Source organism: Botrytis fragariae (assembly GCF_013461495.1).
Source record: "Botrytis fragariae strain BVB16 chromosome Unknown tig00000012, whole genome shotgun sequence".
Classification (NCBI taxonomy): Eukaryota; Fungi; Ascomycota; class Leotiomycetes; order Helotiales; family Sclerotiniaceae; genus Botrytis; species Botrytis fragariae.
Genome location: NW_023500989.1, coordinates 1,092,482 through 1,109,702, shown reverse-complemented (window position 1 = coordinate 1,109,702; position 17,221 = coordinate 1,092,482). Strand labels below are relative to the sequence as shown.

General features: G+C 43.7%; 8 protein-coding genes across 8 annotated transcripts; 4 read left to right on the top strand and 4 right to left on the bottom strand.

Annotated features, from left to right (window-relative positions):
* Positions 1–1,281: 1,281 nt before the first annotated feature.
* On the bottom strand, positions 1,282–2,732 carry Bfra_002569 (putative c6 zinc finger protein; the record flags this gene model as incomplete). The annotated part of the gene is made up of 3 exons (XM_037332985.1): positions 1,282–2,507; positions 2,559–2,601; positions 2,664–2,732. 3 exons carry the CDS (start codon positions 2,730–2,732, stop codon positions 1,282–1,284), a joined length of 1,338 nt encoding a protein of 445 aa, XP_037195113.1.
* Positions 2,733–4,143: 1,411 nt separating this feature from the next.
* On the top strand, positions 4,144–5,397 carry Bfra_002568 (putative cystathionine gamma-lyase protein; the record flags this gene model as incomplete). The annotated part of the gene is made up of 1 exon (XM_037332984.1): positions 4,144–5,397. One exon carries the CDS (start codon positions 4,144–4,146, stop codon positions 5,395–5,397), a length of 1,254 nt encoding a protein of 417 aa, XP_037195112.1.
* Positions 5,398–5,692: 295 nt separating this feature from the next.
* Positions 5,693–6,942, bottom strand: Bfra_002567 (putative alpha beta hydrolase fold protein; the record flags this gene model as incomplete). Its single annotated transcript, XM_037332983.1, has 4 exons — positions 5,693–5,934; positions 6,039–6,342; positions 6,433–6,810; positions 6,898–6,942. 4 exons carry the CDS (start codon positions 6,940–6,942, stop codon positions 5,693–5,695), a joined length of 969 nt encoding a protein of 322 aa, XP_037195111.1.
* Positions 6,943–8,654: 1,712 nt separating this feature from the next.
* Bfra_002566sa (putative nuclear fragile x mental retardation-interacting protein 1 protein) lies at positions 8,655–10,652 on the bottom strand (the record flags this gene model as incomplete). The annotated part of the gene is made up of 2 exons (XM_037332982.1): positions 8,655–9,405; positions 9,475–10,652. 2 exons carry the CDS (start codon positions 10,650–10,652, stop codon positions 8,655–8,657), a joined length of 1,929 nt encoding a protein of 642 aa, XP_037195110.1.
* Positions 10,653–11,549: 897 nt separating this feature from the next.
* Bfra_002565 (putative rna polymerase iii subunit rpc25 protein) lies at positions 11,550–12,351 on the top strand (the record flags this gene model as incomplete). Its single annotated transcript, XM_037332981.1, has 5 exons — positions 11,550–11,561; positions 11,615–11,810; positions 11,867–11,953; positions 12,003–12,066; positions 12,120–12,351. 5 exons carry the CDS (start codon positions 11,550–11,552, stop codon positions 12,349–12,351), a joined length of 591 nt encoding a protein of 196 aa, XP_037195109.1.
* Positions 12,352–12,800: 449 nt separating this feature from the next.
* On the bottom strand, positions 12,801–13,443 carry Bfra_002564 (putative nadh-ubiquinone oxidoreductase kda subunit protein; the record flags this gene model as incomplete). Its single annotated transcript, XM_037332980.1, has 3 exons — positions 12,801–12,918; positions 12,968–13,209; positions 13,261–13,443. 3 exons carry the CDS (start codon positions 13,441–13,443, stop codon positions 12,801–12,803), a joined length of 543 nt encoding a protein of 180 aa, XP_037195108.1.
* A 207-nt stretch (positions 13,444–13,650) lies between these two features.
* Bfra_002563 (putative nucleotide exchange factor sil1 protein) lies at positions 13,651–14,082 on the top strand (the record flags this gene model as incomplete). The annotated part of the gene is made up of 1 exon (XM_037332979.1): positions 13,651–14,082. The coding sequence occupies one exon, from the start codon at positions 13,651–13,653 to the stop codon at positions 14,080–14,082; it is 432 nt and encodes a 143-aa protein (XP_037195107.1).
* Positions 14,083–14,146: 64 nt separating this feature from the next.
* Bfra_002562 (putative nucleotide exchange factor sil1 protein) lies at positions 14,147–16,591 on the top strand (the record flags this gene model as incomplete). Its single annotated transcript, XM_037332978.1, has 7 exons — positions 14,147–15,234; positions 15,701–15,725; positions 15,883–15,924; positions 16,072–16,094; positions 16,158–16,305; positions 16,402–16,492; positions 16,548–16,591. The coding sequence occupies 7 exons, from the start codon at positions 14,147–14,149 to the stop codon at positions 16,589–16,591; spliced, it is 1,461 nt and encodes a 486-aa protein (XP_037195106.1).
* Positions 16,592–17,221: the final 630 nt, after the last annotated feature.

Here is a 17,221-nt window from a genome sequence, read left to right as displayed (position 1 = left end):
TAAAATTTGTTATGGGATAGACAGGCAGTTGAAGATGAGGAATTGAGTTTATATTTGAATACTTCAAAAGAACTAGCAAGAGAGGAGGTATATACTACTATATATACTAACCATTCTTCCGCTCACCCAAGTTCCAACCCACTTTAATATCCAGACCTCAGCCTACACACCAAAATTCATCATCCATACTTGGGCCAACTTCTCAAATTCCTGCTTTGGCTGCTTGTTACGCATGCATACATATCGCTTCATTTACATTTACCCTGATTGCACCTGTCCACCCGCTACCAAAAAGCTTAAAAGGAAGAGTAGATGCGCAGCCCAAGACCCCTCAATTCCCTTCCCTTCCCAGATCCTGCAATCCGGCAGCCGGTGCCGCAGAAACCCCTCCCCTCATCCTAGTATACTTCTCTCGTCCACCATAAAAACACGGCTTCCCTGACCAATAAATACATGTTGTACAGCCACAGAGAGTTAAGCCTCATGACACGATTGTGTTGTGGTTAGAGTCGTGGTGTGTAAGTGTCTTGGCGGTGGGGATAACGCGCGGCCGAATCTTCTGTCGAGCTCTGGAATACTCCGCGCACAGCAACGAGTAGGAACCGAGGATCCGGCATGGAATGGGATAGGGGAACGTCATTGTCACGTTTATGGATGATGGAAAAAGTTACGTCATGCATTGAGTGTTGGTTTTTGCGTCAGACGATCAGATTGACGAAAAGTTACGCTTTGACTTTACGAAGTATAGATGTATGTGAATAGGTATGTGAAGAAGACGATCTGATGAATTCAATTCGAATTCCAAAAATATAAATATGTTGCGGTTGAATATCGGTGAAGCGAATAAGTGGAACAGATGAGCGAGGTTTCCAGCTGAGGCAATGCACGGGAACATCCATGAGTTGGAGCCTCTTCTAGCGAGACTCAAAGATTCATTTAAGAGGGGGACAAAAGAGTTATGCGGGTGTATGTATTAATAGAAGCATCCATTGCGCTTGATATACGCAGATATGAATTTAGTATTACATATTAAGTCCTCAACTCGTGCCCGATAGGCCATTCATTCCTGCTATACATGTACCAAAAAATGCCGACTGTGTTTCTGGCCGTGCAACTGTGTTATAATTGCATTCAGTACCCCAAAAGTGCTTGTGTTTCAAAGATGCTTTTCCCCGTTAATAGCTGTTTCCCAATACGCCAAGAACCCCAAAACTCCACGATACTTGAAAGCATATCGTATTCCGATACTCTCGATTTTTATAACTTGCGAAAAATTGGCTTTTAGTCTGGTGGTGGTGCAGCATTCATAATTTTAGCCAACATGTCGATGTGTGAGATGAGATTGCCGTTGAATCCTTCTTCCCGTTTTGGCGTCCCTTCTGTATGCCAACAAGAACCCCATGTATCCTCATCTAACCTTCCTTCGAAATATGCAATTCGCATTGGCCAGTCCATCTTTGGCCACCACTCTTCCGGCAATAAACTAAAAATTCCTGTCACTTCTCTTTTGGCTACACCCTGGAGCCACCAGATATCATCAACGATACGTGTCATAGCGAAAAAACACGACACAATAACCAAAGCACGAGGATCCTGTCTCTTCAGTAGGTCAATATAACGACGTGTTACAGTTGCCGCAAAACTGAGAATCCGAGCTCGCTCTGGTTTTTGATGGGACCAGTTAAGCATGGCAACAGCATGTTCGTATGCCTGCTTTGTATCTGCATCTATAGAAGCATCCTCCGAATTCGATACATGGTCAATACCCTCGAGTAAAAAAGCAAAGAATCCTCGGCGCTCAGGATCAAAATCTAGTATTAATGGAGGCTGCCCATTGATGATCGGAAAGATCTTGGCCGAATTTCGTAACCAATGCCAGGAAGTTATAACGATTGTCTTAACTCCCTGGAAAGAATGAAACCAAGCAAGTGGTAGGACGTAACCACTGTCAGAATCCCCATCAATTCCATTCTCGACACAACGGGATGCCGATGCTTGGAAAGCGATGAGGGCAGCTGTACAAAAAAGTGCTTCTGCATTGCTTTGAGATGGGCCCTGGCTCAAAAGAGAAGAATATTGAGCAAGCGCTGATGCCATATAACTATGTGATGCACGTGCAAGACTTCGATCTTCGGGCTGTAATATACGTAAATGTAGAGCAGAAACGGCAAGGATAGCATCCATTAGATATGGGGAGTCATAAGCGAGTGATGGTACGTTCACAGACCAGGCAACGTCCTGAGTTTCATCATTAGAAAGAGTTTTCGAAGTCGTTGCAGTATAATGATGCATTAGCCTGAGCTCAAGTGATCGATCATGTATTGAGTTACCGTGAGCTCTGGCTGTCATTGAAGGGGACCGGTAGAAGGGCATTATAGAAGAAGTGGTAGACGCCGGTGATGAGGCTTGGTTGACCGAGCCTTCGGAACTTTGATGGACAAGCGTTGGAGGTGGGAAAGCTGGTGAATCAGGTGATGAAGGCATATCACCAAAATCACATGAAACGCCTGATGGGCATTGTCAATATGTATTCTACTCTTCAGTGAAGATATACGGACCATGCTTTTTACAATTTCCACACAAAGGATGTTTTTCATCACACTGATTCAAAATTAGCACGTGCTTATGACTGTCTCTGGAACCCAACAAGTATGGTTGATTACTTTGATTTTCCTGTGCTTGCATCTTTGGCAGCCGGCTTTGGATTTCTTATGCGATCTTCTTGGTGGCATCTTGTGTTTTTGCTTGTTGAAAGACTAATCAGGAAGTTGTAGGTTGTCAGGGATGGCGAGCGGATTGACTATTTCGACAAATGTTCATGTTGAAAACGGATGATTTTAGTTCATTTCATTGATTGGAAATAAGTGCGAATCTTTGTTAGGTGGGTGTTGGAGATATATTGGTCAAAAGTAAGTGATTGATAGATGTTGAAATTTCATCCCTTGGTGTTCCGATTTGCATCGATTGTTTACCATCGAGCGCACCAACGTTGTTTAAGTGCTTAATAAGTATCTATCGATCGGGGCTTCGGAACATCGAGAATTGAGGGTACCCCTGCTGCATCTGGCTTGTTCGATCATCAATCTACGATCTGATTGGCTCTTGATGGAGGTAAGTTAATCAGCATCTCAGCCTTCTCCTGGATAGAAAAGTTCCGACAATTCCATTCCTGAGATGAGAGTAAGTGTGGATGGGTGTGAAATTATACATATCGTCAGGTGTGTTTTTATTGAATTCACTCACAGCATTGGTACCATCCATCACCATTTGGCATCATGTGACGACAATCGAGCAATGATAAAATCGCACCTCGATGGTTACTAAAACTACTATATAGGTGTGATGTTTCCCATTCCATTTTCTCCCGCTACTCGGGACAATCATCACGACTGTAATCCGACACATCTCCAGTCCTATCAACAACGCATTTCTATATCTTCAACTTAATCATGTCAGTACAATACAACATTCAGATCTTATGTCTGTCTACTCGAGTATTCTTGTTCGACTACGTAATAAGCTCAACGACCTCCCTAATTGGGGTTCCAATAACCTAAAAGGCGTGTATGTTGGCACAACACAACGAAAAAGATTGATAATAGCTAGCGGTTCTATACAAAGTACAACGTCGATTTGTCATGATGTCTTCATATCATACATGTCCTTTTCATTCTCGAACCTGCATATAAGCAGCCAAAGAACCTTCCTCCTGCCTGTTCTTACCTAAATATCTAGTTTTGAACATTCCTTCTTCTCATCTAGACGAATTGCGTGCTTTAGTCTCTGATTCAATACCTACCAAGGTAAAAAGTATCTATATTTACCGCCTTTGTTCCTTACAAATTAAGGTTCAGCTCTCGTCACGACATTCATCCTTCTTACATTATTACCAATTTGACCCATCTACCAAGACTCACTTGCATATTTTCTTCTTCGACGCTTCTACCGAGTACTTCCTAGTACACTAAAAGGAAAAACTATTTAGTTAGAACTTCCCCGCAATTTTTATTCGCTATATTTTCCCATCAGATCAGTCTACTATCAAACTTCTCTCTGTCTTTTGTTATATAAAATTATTCGGAAAAAAGGAAAAGGAAAAGGAAAAGCAAAAAGAATATCATCACCCCGCACTACCCCGCCAAAATGACTGTCCCAAACTTCGATCACCCCATCGAAACTCCTCCACGAGCCCCTTCTCCAGTTCATCGATTTGGTACTCTAGCAGTCCATGCTGGTTCCCCTCATGATCCTGTCACCGGTGCCGTCATCGAAGCCATCTCCCTCTCCACAACATTTGCACAGACGGCCGTCGGAAAACCTGTTGGCGCATACGAATACAGCAGAAGCTCCAACCCCAATCGTGACAACTTTGAAAAGGCTGTCGCAGCTCTCGAACACGCCAAATATGCTCTAGCTTTCTCTTCTGGCTCTGCTACTACTGCCACTATTTTGCAGTCTTTAGCTGCCGGTTCGCATGTAATTTCGGTATCGGACGTTTATGGTGGAACCCACAGATATTTCACACAGGTTGCTAAAGCTCATGGCGTAAAGGTTACATTTACACCAGAGATTGAGGTCGATGTTGTGGATCATATCACACCCGAGACAAAACTCATCTGGATTGAAACTCCTAGCAACCCAACTCTGCGACTTGTGGACATCAGAGCCGTAGCTACAGCAGCACATGAACATGGCATAATGGTTGTGGTTGATAACACCTTCATGAGTCCTTATGTCCAACAACCATTGGACCACGGAGCTGATATCGTTGTCCACTCTGTTACTAAATACATTAATGGTCACTCCGATGTAGTGATGGGAGTAGCCGCTTTCAACTCCGATGCTATGAAGGAAAGATTGGGATTCTTGCAAAATGCCATTGGTTGCATCCCTTCGGCATTCGACAGTTGGCTTGCTCACCGTGGCTTGAAGACATTGCATCTCCGAGCCAGAGAAGCTACGGTTAACGCAACAATAGTAGCAAAGGCATTGGAGGCTTCACCACACGTTATTGCCGTCAACTATCCCGGCTTGGACTCTCACCCACACCGAAAAATTGCTCTTAAGCAACACAGAGATGGTATGGGAGGTGGTATGCTTTCCTTCCGTATCAAAGGAGGTTCTGCTGCAGCAGAAAAGTTTTGTCAAATGACTAGCATCTTCACATTGGCAGAGAGTCTGGGAGGAGTCGAGAGTTTGGTTGAAGTTCCTAGCAGTATGACCCATGCCGGTATTCCCAAAGCTCACCGAGAGGCCATTGGTGTATACGATGATTTAGTCCGTATCAGTTGCGGAGTTGAAGATGCAGAGGATCTGAAAGCGGATGTTTTGCAAGCCTTGGAGAAAGCTGTTGTCTGGCCTAAAATCTCTAACGGCTTACAGAACCATGCTTCTTAAATCCTGGATTGGGATTGGGATTTTACTGTTGGAAGAATCGCATGCAAATGGATTTGCGAATGCGTGGGCGCTGGCGTTGGGGCATTGTTCGAATACCTCTTATCTCTCGAAATGCTACATCTAGATGATAAACAAATTTACATAGATTTCTTTGCATGGTTTAGTCTTGTGGATTTCCTTTTTAAGGCTTTGAAATTAGACAAACTTAAAATTTCAACACAATATTAGCTGCCACCATCAGAAAGATACTCTGTGAACAATTGCAAATCCTCCAGCAGATAGAATATCTGACGATTTAAATACCCAGAACAAACTTCACCCCTTTACTGACATTACCCAAAAATTCGTCTCCACCCTTGATGCCGGGGAAAAGCCAAAAATAATGCGGTACCCCCTCATAATAATCGCTCTTTGTCTCGATACCCTTATCCTTCAACATCATTTCCAACACCTTACCATCATCCCGCAGAGGATCTTTTCCACACGTCGCAATATAAGTCGGAGGAAATTCCTCCAAATGTTTCGAAAGCGTCACAACTAAACCCATACAAAATATATATTAGTACATCTCCTCACATGAAAAATATTCAACAAAAACACCCAAAGATCCAAAATGAAAAATGAAAAATACAAATACATACACACTCGCGGATCCTGCGGATCCGCCCCCACAGCTCCAAAAAACGTATCCATCGAATCCGCATCAATGACCGGTACGCCGTGCGCATTCTCATCGTAGGATTTATAGTGATTTTTGTAAGACGCGGGGATCGAAGATGGGTGTGCGGCGACGGGGACCATGGCCACGATACCTTTGATTTGGTATCGTTTACCCGCGGCGATGAGATCGTGGGCGACGGTTAGAGCGAGACCGCCGCCGGCGGAGGCACCGATGGTGAAGAGTTGGGATGGGGAGGCGTGGAGGGATGAGGCGTGGGTGTGGGCCTGGTGTGGGGTGAGGTGTGAGTTATTGGAATAAGGAGAAGGGCGGGAGAGAAGAGAGAGAAGAGATGCAGATGGAGAGATTATACATACCCATTCAAAAGCCTTAACGCTGTCATCCAACATAATCGGAACCTTATGTTTCGGACCCAATCTATAGTCCACACTTACAATCACACAAGGGACACTCTTTGCAATGTATCGACACCATACATCCTCCGAATCCAGGTTTCCAACACAATATCCACCTCCGTGAAAATACACTCCTAGAGGAAGTTCTCCATTTTGGGAGGCGTTTGGAGGAGTGTATATACGAACTGGAACGCCATCTGCAGACGTATCACGTGTTTGAACTGAGGTATCGGGAGGGGGTCTTTGGGCACTCAGCGCTGCGATTAGGCCGTTGAATTGCTCTTCGATGTTGGCTGAATCGCCTACGAGAAGGGGACGGGTACCGAGAGCTTTCTCAAGCTGCGAGGATCGAAGTTAAATATGTAGTTTGAGGAGAAGGGGGATGTTGCAAGGAGCTTGTCATGATAAATAGGAAGGGGTATTTACCTCGAGCCATTCGGGCTTGTAATCTGCACTGGATGGATCTCCCATTGTGTAGCTTATCTTTTTTTAATTTCAAATTTTGAAGCGTGGATAGGAATAAGAATGAATTTACAGGGTTGGGGAAGGTCTTGGATATCAATCGAACACCTGAAGCATTCCAACAAAATACATACGAGGAACATAGTACACTATATATACCTCTAACAGAATACAAATCATTGAAATTGAAGACGGAATCAGAAGACTATCGAAATGTTAGTTATCCCGCTATGCAAGCTTCTAGTGCGCCACATGCTCCAAGTGCCAATTTGAGAACAAGCTGAAATTCACTGCGACCATTCAATTACTCGGACCAGCGCGGGACAAAATAGCCGAGCTGCAGAACTCGTTGCACGGAAACATGGATAGACTTCACTTCGCTTAGCTAACTGTATACATACTTAGATCAAGCTGTCCAGTGCGGGGTAATTTAGCGGCAACTTTAGGACTTCGACTCTGCGCTATCCCAGTTCGAAGATACTACAGCATAAGACTTACTTTGATTAGTTGCTTGAGGGCATTGTAACCAGTTCGTCCCTGGGATCTGAACACTCTGAATATTCTGCCTTCACTTCCTGCGCAAGATGCATTGCCTTGGCGTGTAATATTGTTGAGCTACACACAAAAACTCACAGTTTTTTTTGGTTTTTCTGTTTAAGCCTTCGAATGTGAATAAATAGTCTGGTCTAGGAGAATCTTGACTATAACACCACCACAAGACATATCAAAGTGGTAATTCTATTTATTTATCTATATCAAATCATACGATTCGTTTTTCACAGCCACTGGGCTTTTCTTATGTTATGTTGAGTTGATTTCCCCGCCCTAGTAAACGCTTGAGGCAACAGAAAAATGGAAGTTGTTCATTTCCAAAAGATAGCAATCATAAGAGTTTAAGCACCTGTTTTCAAGAGGTATGCGAACCAATAAAGAACCCATTCAGAAAGCCTGCTACTGAGTGTCGGTTGTGTTTCTCTGAAAGCTCTATTATCTGATCTCCCCAAGCTGCTTGGCACCTCTGCCAATTCGAGCATCTTCACTGAATTTTGAGAAATGATTTTTTTGCTTTTCAAACTCACATTCTAGCCTAATTAATTAAATTCGATACCCACTGACTCTATTACCTTCCCAAAAAACCACAGAAACTATAATACATTCAATTTGGTGACTCAGCAAACTTGCCATCGATTCCGTGCCCGTCAGCATGTAAAACTTGCACAAGAGTATCAAGTATTGTTTTTCGTGTGGGATTTGATGAAAATTGTCATAATATGAAAAAATGTTTGCTTTTCTGGAGTGAAATGTAACTAATACAATGAAAAGCCTGCGCGAATAAAGAAATCTCGAGAGGCCAACGAAGTCGTGATCTCGAATGACTGTAGAAGTGTACAGGTGAAAAGAATAAAAGGAAAACCCCCTCAACTCTCCGCCGGTTCCTCCCCAATCAACTAAATTGAAATACAAAGCAAGAATTACAAGGTATAGACTACCAAGCATAAGGGTTCCGGGTATCAGACTTTTGATGAGTACTCGCGCTTTGCCGATAGTGGTGGATGAAAGTGAAAACATCAAACTCATCAAACAATGACTTTTCCCTGATCTCTTCAATCTGCTCCGTCACATTGACTACCAATACATATCGAGTAGGTGCTGAGTGTGCATGATATGTGACAGATTGCAACCGATTGAACCCAGAAAGAAAATGCTCCCATAAAGGAAGATCAAACCTCTCCATATTCGGGTGCATCGGCGTAATCATTTTCCTCAGTTTTGGTTTCGGTTTCTTCTGCTGGTGGTGCACCAACAGAGGAGTTCTCTGGCATCAAACCCTTCTCCTTGAGGTACTTGATAGACTTCAAGATTGTCAAATCATCCTTGGCGGTGTCGTTAAGAATGAGACGTTGAGCAATAGTCATCTTACCACCGTTTAACTCCTTCTCTCGCAAAGCTTGGTTGCGGACGTCTAGGTCGTGAACGAAGCGGCACTTGCCCTTCTTGCCGCAGGTCCCACCAGTAGAATAGTACTTGCAGTGACGTTGAAGCTGGGCTTTTGTTGGTGGTGCTCGTGCGTGCACGATACCAGTAAAACCATTGTTGCGCGATGTCATCGTTTCCGGCTTTCCCGATTCAGAATTAGATGAAGAATCATCATCATCACTCACTTGACCACGATCTTCATCGCCCTCGTCGCCATTTTCACGCTTGCGCTTTCCACCGGACATCTCCTGTTTGATCTTACGTTCAGCTTTCTCAAGTTCTAGTCTGAGCTTCTCGGCCTTGCGTTGCTGTTTTTCGAGTTTGGTCTCTCCCTCATCCTTTTTGGTGGGCTTTGCTTCAGGTTCTTTCTTGAACTTGTGATTTTTGTTTTGTTCACGTTTCAAGCGAAGCTCCTCAGCAGCAGCTTCTCTACGAGCTTTCGTAGGGAAACGACTTTTACGCTCAGCGAGCCATGCCGTGAGATCTGCAGGTAACCTAAAATTCATTAGCAAAAAGAACAAAAAGAACAAGAAGAACTAATCTTCTAGGCCTGCAAAAACATACTGTGGAGTATCTGGACCAAGCAAAGTAACCAAACGAGCTTCTTCATCAACATCATCAATCTCATCATCGCTATCCTCATGATCTACACCGTTTGGTGTCAAACCAAGAGTATTTGTTCTGCGCTTCTTCTTATTCTTCTTCGCATTGTCTCCTGCACCTGCAGGCTTGAAATGCATTGGAGGAGATTGTGAATTGCCATTGAAAGAACGATTGTTGTCGCGACCGCGAAATTGAAAATTATCACCGCGACCTCTACCTCTAAAGTTCCCATTTCCTCTGCCCCTATTAGAGCTGGAGTTGAATGAATGAGAATCATGCGATGGACGCTGTCCTCCATGACCTCCATTAGAGAAGTTTTGGGGGGGATATGCTTGATAAGCAGGCTGAGAAAACGGAGCAGGGGGAGTCTGATGATTGGAATATTGGGGGGTAGGAAAACCATTGCCCGCTTGAGCCATATGATCTCCACGTTCGTTCTCAAATCCCATACGGATCGGAGGACCCATGAGAGGTGCTTCATGACCGCCACGACCATTGTTGAAACCGCCACGACCACGACCTCTATTATTATTATTATTGAACTGATGTTGTCCTTGAGGTGGACCTTGCCATTGTTGGGGTGGGCCACTAGGGTGTGGTTGCTGAGAAGGTGGGCCATAGGGTTGTTGAAATGGTGCAGGTTGCTGTGGACCATATTGTGGTGGTGGCTGTTGACTGAAGCCCTGTGGTGCATAATTTGGATGGTAGTTCTGCGCAGGAAGAGGAACTTGAGGTGGTGGCTGGTGTGCTTGTTGAGGTGGACCGTGATTGTGCTGAGGTGGACCATGCTGACCCTGTTGTTGCCATTGCTGAGGATAATTATTAGGGGGGCCGTTGTGGCCAGGACCTTGAGAGCCACTTGGAGGTCCTATGTAAGGTGCTGGATTATGCGGATTGTATTGGTCACTTGGCGGACCCTGTATCTGCGGAGGACCGTTGTAACCATTTTGATGTGAGTGAGAAGGGCCATTGTGACCGCCTCGCGCTCCACCTCTTGGGGGACCATTATTGCGCGTCTGTTGATATGGAGGAGGTTGCTGATATCCATACTGAGGGTTTTGTTGAGGATATCCTACAGAGAGTGGTCCCGAAGGAGGAGGAGGAGGGGGAGGGAAATTGTATTGCTGGGCACCAGCCATAATGTCGTCGGACTTCGAGTTATTGCGTTGATAAGATGGAGGTTGATCGGGAAGTTGACTTAAATAATGTGAAATCTTCAGAACATGTATATTCTGCGCAGCAGGGGTTTGGTTGATTGTAGGTTGACTGTACTGAACAGCTGTTGGCCCTGAATCTGAAAGCTGTCGCAAACCGTTTTGTGCTGATGGGTGGATCTTCGTTGCACCGTATCGGCCAAAAGGATTTCCGAGTATTGGAATGGGGGCTACTACGTATTAATTGATGAAAACCGATGGCTCAATGAAAGAATTATTGAAAAGGGATGGTGAAGCAAGATGGAAAAGAAAGCTGCCGCGCGCAATTATGATTTGGTCCGAAGGACATCTCTCTTATTATTTAGTGTGGAAATTGTCGCACAACATGAACCAATAGAAATTCTCCCAAACTAGGGGAATTTGGCTGGATTATGTAAGGCTCCTTTCCATCGATTTCTCGATCATGAACTTCAGAGTGAAAAGATCTTAGGATGAATTTTTGGAAAACTTGAAGAAATAATCACATACCCATTTGGAATATTTCCTCCGTTGTTGATGATACCTTTAGAAAGACGTTTTCAAGAACAAAGTTGATCTGGTGGGAGAAGAGGGAAAATTGAGGTAGTCGGAGAAGATTCTTTATTTAGATCCGAGTTGAATTTGGTTCAATTTATTATACTGTCAGAGGAAGCAAGCAACCTCGATCTAGGAAGTCACGTTACATTATTCTGTTTCATTTTATTTTATTCACTTTCAGTTGGTGGCTCGTTGTTGGAGCAGCATCAGCCGTACAAAAGCAAAGAATCATCGTAGGGTAAGGAGCAAGGCACAAGAAGCAAAAGCATTTTTTGACTTAGCCAATAGCCAGCGGGGTATATCATCATGTTCATTCTCGTGAGTCTCTCTTCTTAAATCAGGGGAGAAATCAAATTCTAACCTTTTCAAAGACCAAAATTGCCGATTTAGTTCAAATCGCGCCTCAAGATTTAGGGAAAAATGCTAGTCAAGCAATTGAGGATAACATCAATCTTAAATATGCCAACAAGGTGATTCAAAAGATTGGTCTTTGTATCTGCTTTTATGATCTTCTCTCGGCCTCAGAAGGTTTGATTGGTCATGGTGATGGTCTTGTAAATGTCAATGGTACATTGTTTCTGGGAGTCATCACAGCATTTTATGTTTTGCTAACCACTCAGCAGTTGAATTTCGCATTGTCGTGTTCAGACCTTTCAAGTTTGAAATCATGACAGGAAGAATCAGCAGTTCTATTGAGAGTGGTATTAGAGGTTAGTATATACGTGTGTAGGATGATCAAGCTTCTCTAACAATATCAAGTTCGTACTCACTTTTTTGATGAAATCTTCGTTCCCGCAAAAATGCTACCAGACGGTTCACACTTGTAAGTCGGCCTTGTTCATCCCTCCCCCCTTTTGGTTACTAATAATCACCCAGTAACCACAATGAGCAAGTTTTTGTCTGGGAGACCGAAGAAGGTACACAACTTTACTTCGATAACCAGGAAACAGTGCGATTTCGGGTCGACTCCGAGCAGTGGAATGATCAAGCACCATTGGGCCCTGAAAAGCAAGATGACAGTGAGGAATCACGAGTAATCGAAGCGCCTTACAAGATAGTAGCTTCGATGGAAGAAGTTGGATTGGGGCCTTGCTTATGGTGGGACTAAGGAGAAACGGGCGTTGAAGAAGTTTTAAGGAAGCCAAAAAATTGTGTGGAGCAACATCATATGCATTTCTGGAGTTTAGGAAAGAGTCTAGGATCTGGAGTTCATTGGAATTCAATAGGCTCTTCAGGGCTGTTCTCAGGTATATTGGAATTTAGAAGAAGGAACTCCGACAACTAAGATCGGCGCTAGTCCAAGGGCTCTTATAAATCCACTGTAGTGACACTGCATTCTATATAATAGTTTGTGTACTACTACTGTTCAAAATTCTGCAATTATTTGTGGCTGCCAAAATTTAGAGTCAGATTTCGCTGTGGGCATAAATATACTTTCGTGATTGCACAAAGCTTTATCACCATCTTGGTAACCATAAGACAAACACGCATACGAACTTTATACAATGAAAAACTTTCTTTGGGGCAATATGTACGGGTATTTTTGTAATTGGGGTTTCAACGCTTCTTCTCTTCGTTTTCCTTGTTGAACTTCTCATAATGTGCTACCAACTTCTCCATATCTCTAGCTCTGTGACCTGCTGGAACATTCCATGGGGATCCTGTGTTAAATTGTCTGTAGAAAATCAGCTTCTGAATTAGGTACTGGAGATATTGAGACCAACTCAGGGAATCTAAGATTGACATGTGCACTGCCCACATCACTCTGGAAAAGGTTGCGATCGAAAGCGGCTTGTTCGAGCATAGAAACATGTAGCGCATTTCTTGCGGCCCATTTCTCTTTGTAGTGTGAATAGCTATCGATCAGCTTCGCGAGACCAGAAGGAGATCCGTCGGCGGATGGTTGGGCGTATTGGTAAACTCCAATCGAGATAGGGATAGCTGCGAGGACAAGGAAGAAGCCGGTCTATATCGTGATTAGTCCTATGACTTATGTAGGAGACAATCGAAAGCTCACTCCGAAAGACTCGTTTGTTGGGCCAGCATGATGATGCCCATGTTCTGTACTAGATCCAGCGAAGTGATGTACCTCATCACCGGTCTTTCCATGTTGTGCAGACGACCATCGTCGCGGAACTCGAGTAGACACTCTTCCAACTCGATCGGCAGATTGAACCGCCTTTCTCCTGAGCGCGAACATTTTGTTGTGTATTAATTGACGTTCAATATGTCATTCCTAGAGGTCGTTATGTTTGGAAGTCCCTCCAATTGATGACCTTTGATGACTAATTAAGCCTCAGGCATCCAGTTGAAAGACCCCACAAATTGATTAACCCTCCGAAGGCAAAAGAAAGCGAAACGATTGAATAATAAATCTGTACTTATTTGAAGGCCACTTGTCCTTACGATGACTACAAATAACCCAGTAGATCACCACTTTATTCTTATTGATGCTTTAAATCTGGAGAGTGAATCAGAAGACTCAAATTCAGCAGAATCTCTTGCTTCATTAGAAAGTGATACCGAAGAACGACCACCCGAGAGGATACTCACTGAAATAGTGGGGAAGAACAACCACATCTGGTATCTCGTCAAGTGGAAAGATTGTCCTCTTTTACGTTCCAGCTGGGAAGGAGAAGCGTGTTTTGAAAATTATCCTTGGGTTTTCGATCAGTGGCTAGTTAATAAACAGGGTCAAAAAGAAGGAAAAATTCAACCTTTTGACCTACACGCTTTCGATCAAGCCTGCAAGGACCTCGACCTAGCAGAGAGGCAACGAAGAATTCTGAGACGGTTCAGAAGAAAAGCTAAACGACTTCTATCGGTTGTAGCCGATTGAATAACTCATTTTGAAAAGAGTTACTATTGTACTCGATACATTTCATAAACAATTATAATTTAAAATGGTTAGTGTAGGAACACGCAGCATACTGAGCCTAGCATGGCTCAGTCTTCCAATATTTGCGAGGGCATTCTCGATGGATCCAGAGGCCTCACCATCCGCAAATACCGAGCTCATATGTCCTACAGACAATCAAGCTGAATGTTACCCTCGAATCTTTCAACCAACGAGAGACTTCCAACTCATCAAGCCTGGACAAGATATTCCACCAGGCCTTCACGTTCGGCTAAATATATCTTCTGGCTTGAAAGAAGCTCGCCTGAATATTCCAATGGAAGGTGATGATGTTACGCTGGATCTTGATATACCTACAGAACAAGCCATGGTCGTCATTGAAGGTGCCGAAGTTGAAACCTCGGAAGACCTGCAACCACCCTCAGACGCACCAGCGTACAGTGGCCATGGGAAGATACAGCCCCCACCGCCCTCATCATCTGACTTTGAATCATTCCGAACTTCTCTTGCATCATTGAAAGAGCAAGATATTTCCCTCGATTCAGCCCTGGTTTCACTTTCGGAATTGTCACACGACATTTATTACGGATCTGAACTTATGGCCGACGAGGAGGCAGTTTCTGCCCTAATATGTCTCATGGCCATGGAATCCTCGGGGCCTGGAGATGAAAATGACCATTCAGCCTCCGCCGCTCTCTCCGGTTCTCTACAAAACAATCCTACTGCCATCAGCTCCCTCTCCCTGTTTCACGATATCGTTATGAAACCTACTTGTCCTTTCCTTCGTGAAAATGGATTAAGTCTCATTCCTGCACTCCAGAAAAAGCTGTCAGCCTCCACAACATCACCTTCATCTCTCAAATCTCAAATTTCAGCTCTTAGTGGCCTCTTGAAATCGCCAGAAATCCAAAAGTCTTTCCTTGAGCAAGATGGTACTTCATACCTACAGTCCGTCTTCTTGAAGTCTGGATCTCAATATGACGTCGTTCGAAAACGTATCGTACAGCTTTTGATGGACAACTTCCTAGATGATAGCATGGGGGCGCGGATAGGAGTTTGGCCGAAGGTAGATGTCATCCAGAAGGGGGAGAAGGATTGCAATGGCGACGTTATCAATGATGAATGTTGGGCTTGGTATGGGAAAGAGTTTTATGGAACGGAAGGTGGAAGAAAGGATTGGATGGACGAATTTTTGGAAAAGATAAGTCAGGGTAGTCAGAACGGAGGGAGAGATAGGGAATTATAAATACAGATGTATTGCACGCCTGTTTTTGTATGACTTTATATACAAAATTGAATTAATGACCAATCCACTTCCAGAGGGACCATAGCTGGCAATTTCCTTGTGACAAATAGTAACTTGTGCTGCATTGCGATTCAAGCTTTTTCCCCTGATGTGAAAGATATGCGAGGAAACCAGCTTTCCGGTCATCAGAAGTGTAAGGAGGGATATGAAAAATATCACTGCATTCTCACTTCGAAAATGAGACACCGCATACCCGCCCTAGACTACACCATATCCTGCGGATACCTGACTCCGAGATTCCATAGAACTTTCGAGCCAATCCTACGAATCAACGTACTGACTCAAGCCTATCAGCATTGAGCGCAACCAGCAAAATGCGGTATTATGAGAGAAAGAAGTATTGTAGTCTTGACAACATTATACACTTGAATCCGGAAACTTAAACACGATATGCAAATTTAGAAGAAGTAGACAAGCTTTCTTCGTCACATTCAGATAGTGATATTTCTGTCATCACTGATGATTCTTTGCTATAGTGCAGAGCTCCCGGTGAGGCAGTTGACATTTACACTCAAATTGTACGTTCTGGACCGTGCCCATTCAATACCTTTGCCTGAGGCATAACATACCGACATCATCACTTTTGGGTGGTGGTCAACTCCATTTTCGAGACTCCGTACTCTACAAGCTCTCTACAATATCGAACCTTACTTATCAGCTTCCAGTCTGCCAAAATGTTGTTCTTCAGGTGAGTGCGATCTCACAATCCGCTTTGAAGTTGCAGCAGCTAATATTTCTCCACTACGAATAGCTTCTTTAAAACCTTGGTGGATCACGAAGTTACAGTCGAGCTCAAGAATGATATCCAGATCAAAGGCATATTAAAATCGGTAGATCAATACCTAAACATCAAGCTGGATGATATACAAGTGGTAGAGGAGCTGAAATACCCACATCTGGTCAGTAGTTCAACATGGGCGACAGCAACGCAATGAAATGCGATGGGCTCTGTGCTCTGTGCTTCGAGTTTTGTGATGCTAATGATGCGCGCACAGTCATCGGTCAAGAATGTTTTCATAAGAGGAAGTGTCGTCAGATATGTACATCTTCCTGGCGGCGTAATTGACACAGCACTTCTGGAAGATGGTATGCACCCTATACCGATCGGATACTCTGTATCGAGGCTAATGAACAATTATAGCTACTAGGAGAGAGGCTGCGCAACAGGCGACTAAAGGAAAATGAACGCATACACTCAGAGTGGAAGATAATAGTTGATGTGAATGCTTTTCCTTCGTGGGAAGGATATACGCTACAGATGATATAGAGAGGGCGAATGGGAAGAGGGGCATGATCAACAGGATAGGCACTGCGACCGGCCAACTCAGACCATTCTATGTATTAATGAAGATTTGTGGGAAAGCAAACACGGAAAAGTAACTTCGGCAATACGTTGCTTCGAATTGCTTGGGTTGTAAGGAAAAAACATCAAAATTTCATAATTCACCCCAAATTTGCTGAAAGACTCCCAAGAAAGACAACACAGACACCTCGAGATGTATTGTATAAAGTTGTTTGTGCTTTCATAAAATCCAAAAATCCATGGGAATTTATTGGTTCTGCCCCTCCAAATAAGTGAATGCTTTGTCGCCTCATGTCAGGTGATAGCGTGGACCGCGCACTACTTTTCGTGATTTCTTATCAGACCACTCCAGATGAATCGCCTCTAGACAATCTATCTTTCTTCGGAAATACTGTCACGAGTTCAAGTAATTTGCCAATAACTCTGGACTATAACAATCAATTAAAATCGATTCGAGACTTCCTCATTCTTCAATGGCCTAGACAAAGCAGCGTTAACCTTGCCCTCCATCC